This window comes from Achroia grisella, unplaced genomic scaffold (genome assembly GCF_030625045.1).
Source record: "Achroia grisella isolate CSIRO2021 unplaced genomic scaffold, CSIRO_AGI_Agris_v1 utg558, whole genome shotgun sequence".
Lineage (NCBI taxonomy): Eukaryota > Metazoa > Arthropoda > Insecta > Lepidoptera > Pyralidae > Achroia > Achroia grisella.
In genome coordinates this window covers 2,546,548-2,560,713 of record NW_026712938.1, presented here as the reverse complement: position 1 = coordinate 2,560,713, position 14,166 = coordinate 2,546,548, and the positions used below count along the sequence as shown (strand labels likewise).

Genomic DNA, 14,166 nt, shown 5'->3' with positions numbered 1-14,166 from the left:
GTGTTAACAGACAAATGAAATCAGTGTATATATAGACCTTGTTTTAGAGAAAAAAACTCTTCATTGTAGCTATTGAGATGAAAACTTGGCGCTAATAATCTATTTTTTACTATTGATTTAGAATCCTGCATTTATGAGTAGGATATTTAATATCATAATATGTACTTATTAATATTGAAACTATGACTTGGCAATTAAAGATACAATGATACAATAATATTGTAATGAGGTAAGATTATTTTCTTTATGTTGGTTTTGTAACGGACAAATTCATAAAGTACTTTTTTTAAATACCGAATTTTTTATATATTTTTCACTTTTAGTTACAGTATCAGCGAGTAATATATGTAAATACTCATTAATTAAAAAAATCATTATAGTGATCCCCACACAGTTATGTCATTCTTTTGCTTATTTTATGTTTGTAATAATACAATATGTTAATAATCATCCACCATATTTAATATAAATTAAATATGGTGGATGATTATTAACATATTGTTACATATTGATAATAGTATTTACACCTTATTAATAACTTAAATTTGACATTATTATATTAGTATCTACGTATTAATTAACACAAAAATTCAGCTTAAAGGAGGAAAACATTATACAATTAATCTTTTCCGTATCGTGTCTACACATTTAACTATAGCTCACTTACGTTAATTGATATTGTTCATTGCTTTATAAAATAAAAAAAATGTAGTTATTGTACGAATATATCATTTCCTACTCTTTGTTTTTACAGTGTTAGACCTCTTATACAGCTAATTCACATATAAGATTGGATAATACCAATATCTGTACACAGATATTGGTATTATGATTACTTAAAATAACGTGATACAAATTATATAACATTTTTAGCTATCTAGGTAATTATGTATACCAGAATTCTAGATACTTATTAGATATACCAAATTGTCGTTCCAGTTAGTTGTAAAATGTTGTAACAAGTGCTATCCTCTATACTATAAGACATGAACAGTACCACGAACGTCATGTTCTCTTGTGGTGCCCTTCACGTGTTGCCTGAGGACTAATGATGTTATGCCTCTATGTTCATTGATTTAAGCCATACGTGGAACAGTAACAGGGCTTAGAAGCAATCTGCTTACTGGCAGAAATTAGCGAAATAGAGTTGTCCACGCTGACAACTTTAGTGTTTCAATCTTACTGTAACTTACATATGACGGTAATGTATCGTCAGTACACTAAGATAGATATATATTTTTTGTTGCAGAACGGATTTGTAGAGTGTCGAAGTGGCGCAGAAGAGTGTGGACAGATGGAGGACTGTGCTGTGCAGATGCCTCGTGAGGGTTGCTGTGCTCGCTGCAAAGGGTGCTGGTACAACGGCACTGAGCATGCTTCTCACACCGAGTGGGGGGATGACGGCAGAGTGCTTCGCTGCGAAGCAGGTGTTATCACCATCTCCAAACCAGAGTGCTATGCGCCTTGTGAGCGACCGAAACATCAGCGGCACACACATTACAATTGTCCTGTCTGTGATGGTAAGTAACGATGAAACAGTGTTTTTAGATTGTCATTGTTTTTAAATATACTTTCTTTACATTTCGTCTACGATTTCATTAAAAATGTTTAAGTATTTTTTACTAATTACTTCATAAGTATTTTAATATTATGCAAATAAATAGGTAGGTATATAACTGCTACGAATAAATTTTCTTTTAAACGTAAACTACGGGAATATTATTTGAATTTATAACTTTCTCTCTTCTCTGAATTCACTTTTTTTCCATTTAACTCTCTTTAGTTCTGTGACTGTCAAACTATTTGGTATATATTTAAGTTTATTGCATATATATGTGTGTATTTATGTGTATATAGGTATCATATTTGTATATATTTATGTTATATATTATTGTATCTCTTAAGTATATATATATATTGTATATATATTTATATTTTGTTGCATTTTGTTTATGTTTATAATTTTGCACCGCCAACAATTATTCTCTGCACCACCAATGGTTGACTGGTAGAAAATGCCGCATGGTGTTAAGTCCGCCAAATGTACTATACTATATATTATATTGTGTGCATTAAAGTTAAATAAATAAAATAAATAAATATATTTCATTGTATGATGAAATTTGACAGAAATAATTTCTTGTAATGTTACAGGTCATGAAATTACTTCTCTAATGGGCTGTAATAATAATTATTGTGCATCAGAATTAGTTGAACTTGATATAATGCAATATTCGAAATTAAAATTAATTTCATGGTTTTATTATTAATATCTCACATAATTGCTCAAGCAATCATTAGACGACTCTGAGTGCAGCTCTGTCGATTAACTAATAAAAATAAGCCATCATGTATTAAAAAAATAAACCCAATTACTTGATTGACTGATTCTATTGCCCCGTGAGTAATAATTTAAGTAAGTAGAAAACGGAATGACTCTGAAGAATCGACAAACCAATTTACGGTGCATTTTCCCACTCGAATCCACCTATATTGTTTAAAGAATATAATTGTCGGGCGGCGCTGGCGCAGCGGTGTCTCGGAGCGCGCCCACCCAGACTTGTGTGCAACAAAAAAGAACCTCGATGATCCCATACAAAAACAAACACACGCCGCCACGCGAACTTAATAAAACCAAAACTTGAGGCTATTTACCTCCGCTCCCAAACCCTAACAAGTTTATTAATTCTATATCAAATAATAGTAATTTACAAGATGACGACTCGGGAATCGCTTTTGTGTGAAGCCGACGCATTCCATTCTATCGATTTATTATATGTGTTTATGTTATATTAATTACACTGGATAAAAGCTAATTTTCACTGTAAAATAGAGATTAAGATGTGTTAACATAAATGCTGAACTAATAAACTGAGCGACCAGATCTGATATCTCATTGCATAAATCTTTGCTTGGGATTTATGGTGATGTTTTTCTTCTGGTATTAGAGATATACTTATCTTACGTTTGTTAATATTGATACTAAATCTACAAAAGCAATAAATTTAGGTTACGTATCTAGTTTTTGTCATAGAAACATGAATAAAGGTGCGGCGAAGTTAATTAAGGAAGTGCAGGACTGTAATTCTTTGTAAATTGCAAGTCATATTTCATGTCTTATATAAAAAGCAAGGTGGCTGCATCGCCCACACGCCGCCATTGACAATGGCATAATGCACAAGACTTGTTGCGCAGTAGCATACCTCCAGACAATAGACCACTCTGCTATAATAACTCGATCCGCGAATAGCTGGATATGACTTATTCTTAAACAACGAAGTGATTAATGTGTCTATATCCATATAACTCAATATTGTCAGCCATTATTTAGATGAAGGTCAAAAAAACTTGAAATATATAGTGGACAACCCACCCATATACCTACTATTCTCGGTTCAGGTATGAACTGTTTGTATAGAAGCTGGCGCTATGTTCTGATCACTTCGGGAAGATTTTATAAGCCATAAAACACTTAATCGACCGTGAAGTAATATTATGTTGATTGCGAAGGCTTTGTTTCTCTGTCTACGTGTTATACAAAAAGAAATTAGTTTATGTATTTTAGTAATGACGGCGCCGAGATGTTTCTTTATTTTTTATGCCAAACAGACCACACGCGTACGCACCACCTTAGATTTTCACAACCAAAAGCGATTCCGCTTGTCATCATTTTAGAAACAAATGGAATTCATTTTAAAAATGAAATAAGTTCTTATTATGGTATTCACGGGTATTCATTAATATAATATATTTGTGGTCAAAGTCTCCCACGGCGTTGCGTCTCTATTATTGACCATAAATCAAAAAGTTAACAACCTACTTACGAGATATAGAGGCGGGAGGGTTTTTGTCTGTTGGTCAAAGCGACCGACGACCATTCGGCTGCGGGATTTTAGAGGTGTGTTCTGTGTTTGTTTGTTTTACGATCCCAACGGTGCATTAGGTTTTTTGTTCTCTATACTTCTTGTTATTCCTCCACGATTTCATCTTATCAATGTGATGGTTACTTTTTATTTGGGACCGACTTTAAACTAAATATATACTTAATTATAACAAAATTAGGGAATTGAATAAAATTTGTAAAGTTATAATTGATATAAATATTTATTAACAACTACATTACAACTAAACTATATCAAGGAAATATTAATAGTTTTAAGAAAACTTACGTGTATCTAGATTGACTAACTGTCCTTTATCAAAAAGCCTAGTACCTACTAAGTGATCAATAAAATAAGAATGAATAATAATTTTTAACAAACTAAGCTATCTGGTCCTATCACTTTTTTTACATTGATCTCATATACCTTTCTATAATGTGATAATAATAGTAATTTTCTCACCTGACTGGGAAAAGATGGAGGTTCCTAATTTGAAAATATTCTTCTGTGTTTATCTTCGACAAAACGAACAGATTGTCAATTGTTTTCCAATTGAAAGAGGTCCGATTCCGAATTTTAGTTTGGTAAAACATTATGTAATGTAAACAATAAATGTAAAGTAAAACAATAAATACAGTGGAATTTCGTTTATTAAAAATTAATATAACCAACAGTATCTAAGTACTTACTTGTAATGATAAACGCTGTGCGTCACAAAATTAAAAACGCTTTACTCATTGAAATTCTCTCAGCGTTTTGAGGTGCGTCGTTATTATTAGGTATGCCTGCGTCGACGGCCCGAGAAATTGAAATAATTAGCGAGTGATATACGCACTCTACGTGCATCGAATTATTTGATTGTAGTTAGACATGTATACCATCTTACATATAGCCGACTAGGTAAGTATACTAAGCTGTAACCACCAGCAGTCATACATATAATTTTAAAAACTTTCTTTAATGACAATATTTATATTTTTTTAGTAATTCATAAGTGACCACGGGGTTTCATGAATGAAAAACAACATAATTTACAACAAAATAAAGCATATAAAACTTTGGTTAGTAGACAATACCTATCTCATCTGGGTAAACAATCGTTAAGAAATATATATCCATCAACTATGTGTCAATAGGATACTCTTTGAAGAAGATATTTAAATTTAAATTTTAGGAAACTTCATCGGGTAACATTGTATATATGTCGTATTTTGTTCACTATAAAGTTTTGAACCGACTATGAATTCTAATTTTTAAACTACAAACTAATTTTTAATCTACAAAAGGATAGTTTATGTAGCCATATTTAGTTTTACGGCAAACATTCGTATGTTCGTTTTCTTTATATTCTAAAACTCTGCGGACCCATGGTGGTCTCTACATTGGTATTTGAGCAAGTTTTTTAATGAAAGCATATATTATGTAGACACTGTCATTACATTGTATACAGCTAATTAAATAATGAAATGGTAAAACTAATATTAAAGGATAGAAGTGCTTTAAAGTTGAAATGTGGACAGAATATAATTAAATACATTTTAGCGTGGATCGTTTTTCAACGATTATATGTTATTTTTTGTACGTCTATTTCCTTTTTTAAAGTACTAAGTATTTTGAAGAATATACGCACATAATTGCATATAGTAATTACTTATCAACATTGAACGAAACAAAATTGAATTAACATGTATTGGAGATAATGTAGTCGTGTAGAAATATCTTCACAATGTTTAATTGTTGGATTCTTATCGTTTTCTACAAGTTTCCATGGCAACACGCATAGAGAGATATATCTATGGTAAAAACAATAATTATCATTATCTAATAATACCTACATACATTAATTTCCATATCAAGTTGATTTAATCGATGTAAGCGGATCGTAGGTATCACTGTTTGCTATTAAGTATTGACCCTCATTTTTATGTAAGTTAATCTAAATAACTTGATTTTTTTTAACAATATATATATATATATATATGAAGTGAATTATCCACTCACTTCATATATATATATATTGTTTAGATATATGATCTAAGTAACCTATCTAACTAATCATTAATGGTTTAAATGTTTCAGTAGACTGAACAGTAGTACTACTGAACCGTCATTATAGGTTATTTAGGGGTCTACCATTCTTTCCTGTCCTTGTTATGAACAGTGAAATTAAAAAATAGTTCTGGACAAAATAATTTCTTTTTTAAATGGACTTCATTAGAAATATGTCCTCAAAAATAATCTTCAAAATTGGTTTACAGTTGGAAAAGATATCGTGAAGTCTTTTCCAATTGTTAAACAAAATTAAGGATTATTTTGCAATCGAAATAGTATACGTCCATTTCTATAAATCAAAACAATAAGAATACAAATATTCATATTTTCTTAATGACAGTCAGCGTTTTTTATACAATATAATACTTTACTGTTCATACTAATACTATAAAATCTAAAGTGAGTATATGAGTTTGTTTTCAAGACTAAACGGCTGAACGGATCTTAAAGATGTTCTTTTTTGTACCACGTAAGTGGCAAGCAAGCATACATGCCATCTGATGGTAAACGGTTACCGTAGCCTATGTCCTATCTAAAAAAATATCCGGCAATGAGTAAAATAAGGAATGAAAGTTTGGAGATAAAGTTGCAAATAACAATTAATTCTTAAGTAACTAAAATGTAAATATTAAATACCCCGTTTATTTATGTTCTTACCTAGTATAAATGAAACATTTTATAGTCATAAAAATGATTTTAATGTACCCATTCTATATATATTAATAGACGTTGCTCAAATTATTTTGTTAAAAATATTAAATAGCTAAAAAAAACTTATCTGTTTGTTGTATTCAGTAGGGTCGCACTGCCGTAGAGATAGATACCTTCATAATAAAGGACTCATTGGTCTCGTCGTGTGCGGCCGCCAATGCCTCCTCATTCATTAGCTCCTGATTGATTCATCGTCCATCTTCACTAATTTATTGTGTTCTTTGCGCATCTACCGACCCGAGCCTCATTCCGATTTGCCAAACAATAGCCGACTCTTTTGTTTAAGCTTTCATTGTCTATTTTTGCCATTGTTGCTCTTATTTTTAGTAAGATAAAGAAGCTTTTAAATAATTAACAAAATGTTTTAGCGTAAAAGTAAAATCAATATATTTCCATTTAAATACCTATATTGTAGTCGTAGGAAGATAGGTAGCTATGTAAGATTGCTAATGAATTTCATCAGGGGTTTTGTTATATCTAACTCCATTAGAAAATATCGTAAGTATAATAAAATAAGATAACTTCTTTTTTTTATTTTACTCAACAATGTATAATATTAATTTATATTTCAAAGATATATAATATTAACTGTCTAATTTAGATGTTATACATTATTATTAAGCATTTTTTTTATAATATTATAAACATCTTACTAATAATATAAACATGGCTGTTTGCTTGTTTGTAGATGGATAGATGAATGTTACTCTTACATTAAAAAACTTCAGAATGGATTTAAATGAAAATTTATAAAAATATATAGCTAATACATCAGAATAACAAATAACCTATAAATTTCATGCGGTTGAAACTGCGGACAATACTAGTAAAAAAAATCCTATCTGTATGTATATATATCTAGATATATATTAATAATATATCACGGTATATAAGAATTAGTATGTATGGTATGCGTTTATTTGTATTATACTGTTAAATATTACTTAAATATGAAAATATACATATATATCTATAACTTGATTTCGGTGATTGCAATATTCGTTATACTGAGTTAATTTATAAATAAGCCGTTGTAAGGTATATTTTTATACTTAACTAGCCGTTCCCGCGACTTCATTCCGTGTGGTAATAAACTTTATTTTTCTAAAATAAAAGAACTTTAGTAAAATAAAAGTAGCCTAAGTTTATCCTTATTACATCAGCTACCTGCCAAAAAAAGTCCCGTTAAAATGGGTCCAGCCATTTCAGAGATTAGCCGGAACAAACAGATAGACAGACAGACAAAAATTTTAAAAAATGTTATTTTAATTTCTGTACCGTATTTATATTCATATGCATGTAATAATAAACGGTTATTTCAATATTACAAACAGACACTCCAATTTTATTTATATGTATAGATATAGGTGCATAGATAAGCATCTTGTACTCGTGGTCTAGTGATTACTGCCCCACTCCTGTTTTATGGTATAACGGCGTGAATTAAATTTTGGACGACACCAAACAAACTATATACGTATGAGTTAGGTACTTACTTACTGTTAATCTGAGGCAAAAACACCGTTAAAAATATTCTGGAAAAGTTAGGCGCACTTCTTAATACCGTTTGATTCAGATATACCTATACAGTGAAATCGGGGCATCAAATATTCAACATGACATTTATTTATTTATATATATTATGATATTGTTATGAACCATTATACTACTATTTTCAGAATGTATAATCAATGGACAACGTGTATGGGAAGGGCGCGATGTAAGGATTCCCGAAGAGCCGTGTCTGTCTTGTCGCTGCGTGCTGGGTGCACTGTCCTGTGCTAAGCGTGCTTGTCCCGTATTACCCTGCCATCACAAACAGCAGTACACACCGCCGGGAGAATGCTGTCCGCGGTGCGCACATCCCACCTCTGATAAATTACTGCCCAGTAAGTTTAAGTCAGCGTGTTATATTTATATTCTATATGAGATAGTTGGAGAAAATCGATTTCTAACTCCATGTACACGTATTACTGACTATATATACTTTCATAATGCTTTTTATATATATAAACCGGTTCCGCAAACATTTATATAGTATAATTATCAGAAAAATGCACTTTATCTATTCTTAATAACCGAGATAGGAAGTAGCCATATTTTTTAAATCTTAAATTCTACACATTATAATTGGTTTATGCTTTAATATGCATAAAAGAGTAACAGAAATACAAGTTAACTGACTTTCAGATTTATTTAATTTTTAGGTTTAGTTTATAGACTTAAAAGTCTATAAATAATGTAAAATCCCTTTTTAAGTATATCGTAATATTTTTTTTACTTTATAAAACCAATATACCTAGTTGCCATACTTGCCATACTATATGCCATTATTTTGACTAAAATATATGAGTGACGACTCATTTTTCATCGCAGTTTATTCGTTCGTTTTAACGTAACCTTATTCTATAAATGGCACATCAAACTCAAAAAGAAAATGAAAATATTCCCCTAACATTCATTCTCACAACCCAACTTTACCTCTTTACAATATTAGTATATAGATTTACGATATAATTTTTTCATTGTTAGAATAGAATTTAAAATATTTAAAAAATACAATGCATCCTAAAGTAATGGAATATACAATATTTATATTTAAAGGTTTTATAATCTCTAATTTCATTCAGTTTCAGGAAACACTATAGCTAAACCTTGCGTTATCGGTAAAGAATACCATTATCATCTCAGCAAATTCCGAGTGGATCCATGCACAGATTGCACTTGTCTAAATGGGACTGCGGTATGTTCTCGACATACTTGTCCTGTATTAACATGTGGAGCTAGGGCACTTCCACCACCACCAGAAAAGTGCTGTCCAGAATGTCCTCAAGTAGAAGAGGCCAAAGCCGCATGTGTTATTGGCGGTGCTGTATATCAGGTATCAAAAATTTTATTAATTTAATTTGATATTCTGATATTTCTGTTACTATTAGATATTATTTGTGTATTTTCTTATTTTATAGGACGGTGAAACATGGCAGTTGGATGCGTGTAAGTCCTGTGAGTGCCATAGCGGAGAACCCCGTTGCGCGATGGAAAGATGTCCTACATTGACATGTCGATCGGACCAGACGGTGCAGCATTTGCCCGGCCATTGCTGTCCTAAATGCGTGGATGCAGATGGAATTTGTACTGTCTTTGGTGATCCACACTACAAGACTTTCGATGGAAAGTTTTATAGTTTTCAAGGATCATGTAAGTACCAGCTGGTATCTGACTGCGACAATAACACATTTTCGATTAGAATATCGAACGATGCAAGAAATACTTTACATTCTTCATGGACGCGTACTGCGACACTTCGAATAGGTTCAACGAGAATAAATATGGGCAGAAAAATGCGAATAAAAATGAATGGACAAAGATTGAGTTTACCTTATAGAATTGAAGGAGTTGGTGATATAACTCGTGCCAACGGATCAGTGTTACTGAAAGCCAATATAGGTGTACAAATGCTGTGGGACGGTGACGGTTTTTTGGAAGTGACTGTATCTAGTATTTACCGTGGCAAATTGTGTGGTCTATGTGGAAATTTCAATTCAGTGGCGAGGGACGACATGCGAACTCGCGATGGTAGACTTTTAAGCGATACGTGGAGGTTCGGAATGTCGTGGCGAGTGGGCGGCAAGCACGCGTGCACAAGGAAACCAGAGCGGCCGAGCAGACAGTCTCGGTGTCGCCAGTCGAAGCAGGTGAGGGCGCGTCGCCTCTGCCGGGGATTTAATCGGTATAGTGCGTTTTCAGACTGCAGTGCAAAAGTGAATCCGCACAATTATAGAGAAGCTTGTGAATTGGACGCTTGTAGTTGTACGGGTACGAACTGCCACTGTGCTGCTTATAGGGCATATGCTCGAGAGTGTACTCGTGTTGGTGCTGAGCCTCATAATTGGGCGCAGGAAGCCTGGTGTGCTGGGGAAACTGCACCATGGTTGAACCGCGGTCGTAAGGGATATGGCCGTGTCGCGAATGTGAAAGAACCGCTGCCGGAACTGAGTGCGATACCCAAGCTGAACAGCACTCGGCCTCGACCCCCGCCTCCTATACTACACTGAGGATTCTTGCAACAACATCGCTACTAGTCAAATCTGCCAGTGTCGCATATATAAGGTAAATATTAATTTTACTCAATTCACTACATAACAACACAGATGTCTTTGTACTTGTTTTTTTTAACATCAATGAGAGACTTCTGTTATATAAAATAAAGCCGCAACATTGTACCACATTATGCTATCTGAGGTGATGTTAATTTATAACTAATATTTACAAATTAGGTTCTAATTAGTCAGTTTTATCGTAGTTATTTTTAAGTATATTTTTATTGGAACCCACAGTGAGTGATTCCGTGATTCATTTTGTAGAAACGGATATCGGAATATGATTGTTATATTCCTAACTAAAATAAATTGTTTGTAAACAACAAAACAACTGTTTGTCACCTATTCTAGTCTGGACCAATAATAGGGAAAATTGGCATATCCTTACATTGCATTTAGGATGAATATAGGTTGCATTTTATTTTTAGATCATTGTCGTGTGGACAATGACACGGAAAGAAGCTAGTATAATAAGGATTGTTGCTTTGGTTCATTCATAAATTCAATTATTTATTTATTTTATTTTATAAAATACATTCATATGTTTTTTTCAGAGTATTACAAGGAGTGGTTTATAAGACGCATCGGAGAATAGTAACCAGCTTTACTTGGAATGAAGATCTATCTACTACTTAACAGTATTCAGAAGACTACTTCTAGTTAAGTAAACAAGTACATAATAATGTTAAGATCAACTTAAAGCTCATTAAATTAGGTACTGCCTCGCAAATTTCAACCAGCATTTTGTTCAAATCATAATAATGTATAATTATTTATCCAAAGATATTTTATGTAGAAATTATAAATTCAGCCAATATAAAATACCTATTTACTTTTTTATAGATTTCTGGTATACTCTCAGTAGGCATATTAAGATATAAATAGTAATCAAAAAGAAAAATCTCGACTTTATCTTACAATATGATAATGATAGTTATCGATTTCTTAATACGGTATCGAGTTAAAACGCTCTAGCTACTTAACTTAGCGAGTGATTTAATACAAATCTCCCACGTTTGAAGGGTTACATTTATAAACATCGCACAATTACAAAACGTTAGTCCCGTATATAAACATTTTGAAATTTGTATAGGAACTTATTGTAAATCAAATTATTTACCTTAGTCATTAACATAATGTATTCATTTTATTTGATTTATAACATAATATCTGTTAATTGACATTCCAGCAAAAACCATATTCTAGTGAGCATGACTGCTTACAAACTAAATCTAATATTAGTATTTTTGCTAAATAAATGTATTCACTTATAAACGTGGTAGTACTGTACCAATCAAGGATAGGTACAGATAGCTAGTATTTCTAGTTTAAGAGTAAGTATATTTGTATTTTAAAATAATAGCCTCTCTGTTGGTTGTAAGTTGAGTGCCTAGCAGAAGTGTTTCATATTAAATAAATTTAATAATTTATTTATTACATTTTTTCCAACACTGAACGTTCAATAAAATGTGATAATTAGCTTTGAATGATATTTCAGGCAACGTTTATTCGGAAACGTTCAGAGGAGCGTTTGGTAAAACATAGTTCAAATTGAGATCTCATCCGTAGGTAGTTCTTTATGAAAACTTAGATAAACCTAGCTATCTGAAGCCAAGAAGCTAATGAATTTGATAAACACACGGTATGTACATAATACGTAATACATTGAACAGTAAATTTAGTTGTAACATTAACTAAAGACTCGTTCTTAGTTTATAATACGTTACCAATGAATTTTAATTTTGACTTAATTAAATTATGTTAAAGTAATCTATTACATGCTAGTGAATTGTAATCCATATATAGATATCTAAGTATGGTCGAAAGAAACTTGAATGGAGAAGTTAGAACTGAATTAGAAGTTAATGTGTATTATACCTACCTAAAAGGTATTTCGGCTGAGAATATTTTTACTCAACCTATTATTTGTGTAAAATAGTTTTATTTATATATATAGTAAGTATTTTAAGGTATTGTGACGTCACCGCCCTCTGTTAATTTATTTAAATGAATAATGAAGAGATCCTACAAATATTAACACGTATTCTAATTAAAGTATAAGTCTTACACTTCTCCATTGTTTATTTTTTTAATTTACCTAAAAATGTTAAGTGCTTAAATATATTTATAAATAAGTAGTACACGTGTGGGATCGTCGACATTTTCCTGCACGCATACCGCTTCTCTATAAATAGGCTAAGTGCCATCGAATATGGCTTATTTGACAAAATTGTGATAATGTGTGTTTCTACTTTGTGAGATTGTCTGTTGTAAGTCCTGTTTACTAATATAGCTGATTATCTTATACCTAGATTCTCTAATTACCTTTAAATTTCAGATATATATAAGTACTGTTGATTTAAATATACGACATACTTTTGTGTTCTATATTTATTACCAGCAAATATATTATGTATACCTAAGTATTATGTGTACACATAAAAATGCTAAGTATAGTATTCCACGCATTAGCTTTCTGTATAAAAGCATTTGAGACAATCGATGTTTATTAAATTGCTCTCGTTTTATATCTTATACCTATTTATTAAGTTTAATTCCTGTCTATATTTTTAATCTATTTTATACTTATTATTATTAAGGAGGGTCTACGTTTTATGTAGGCTTTAAATTATTTGTGACTTTCATTTGGTATTTATAAGTATTAAACTAAATCGAATTTTTATTTTACAATCAACCAATTTTTATTTACCATATAACATAAAAATAATACTTTGTGAACATTATTATTTTACAATTTGTCAACTTATGCCGTTATGGCTGTTTAGTATTGATTTACAGGTAGACATACATCTAATTGAACGATCCACGAAACTTGGTAAGTAACTATGTTTAAAAGGTAGAAATTCAAATGCCATATTAATAAATAAATAAAATATTTATTTATACACAGTTCGGTATACCTATGTGTCATATAATTGTTGAAATTATATTAGTGAGTAAGATTGTCATAACGATATATTTCGCTTTACGCGCTAATATTTGTAAAATTATTGTCGAAACGGTTTGCAAAAATAAATATTGTAAGCTATTAAACGAAAAAAAACCTAATAATAAATAATTATTATTAAATTGTATTTTCATTTACCTACTGAAATAAATAATTTTAAATGAAATTTGGAATAACGTCTCAAATAGACCTATTACTTGTAGCTGGCTGCTCGCCAAATTTGCTGGATTTTATGTCATCAAAATTATCTAGGACAATTTGGCGTCCGCTTTAAAAGCTGGGGATTCATTATATTTATCTTGAAGAAAAATCTTAAGAAACTAAATATAATTCTGCCATGAATGTTATTTTAGAGTCATTCTTGCATAATATTTCGTGTTAAATGTGCTATAACAAATTGGATGTTGAATACAGAGTGTTCAACGGGTTTTTGAATTATTAAAAATAGTATTAA

General features: G+C 31.3%; 1 protein-coding gene across 2 annotated transcripts in view; it reads left to right on the top strand.

The window, feature by feature from the left end:
• The window catches only part of LOC131848538 (BMP-binding endothelial regulator protein), a 52,362-nt gene extending 38,284 nt beyond the window's left edge, over window positions 1–14,078 (top strand). For both annotated transcript variants that reach the window (XM_059198437.1, XM_059198436.1), the window contains exons 4-8: window positions 1,250–1,520; window positions 8,324–8,533; window positions 9,275–9,525; window positions 9,611–10,754; window positions 11,299–14,078. In XM_059198437.1, coding sequence (XP_059054420.1) covers window positions 1,250–1,520; window positions 8,324–8,533; window positions 9,275–9,525; window positions 9,611–10,699 — 1,821 coding nt within the window. In that variant the 3' untranslated portion in view covers window positions 10,700–10,754; window positions 11,299–14,078. The remainder of the gene's footprint in view (window positions 1–1,249; window positions 1,521–8,323; window positions 8,534–9,274; window positions 9,526–9,610; window positions 10,755–11,298) is intronic.
• The last annotated feature ends 88 nt before the right edge of the window (window positions 14,079–14,166 follow it).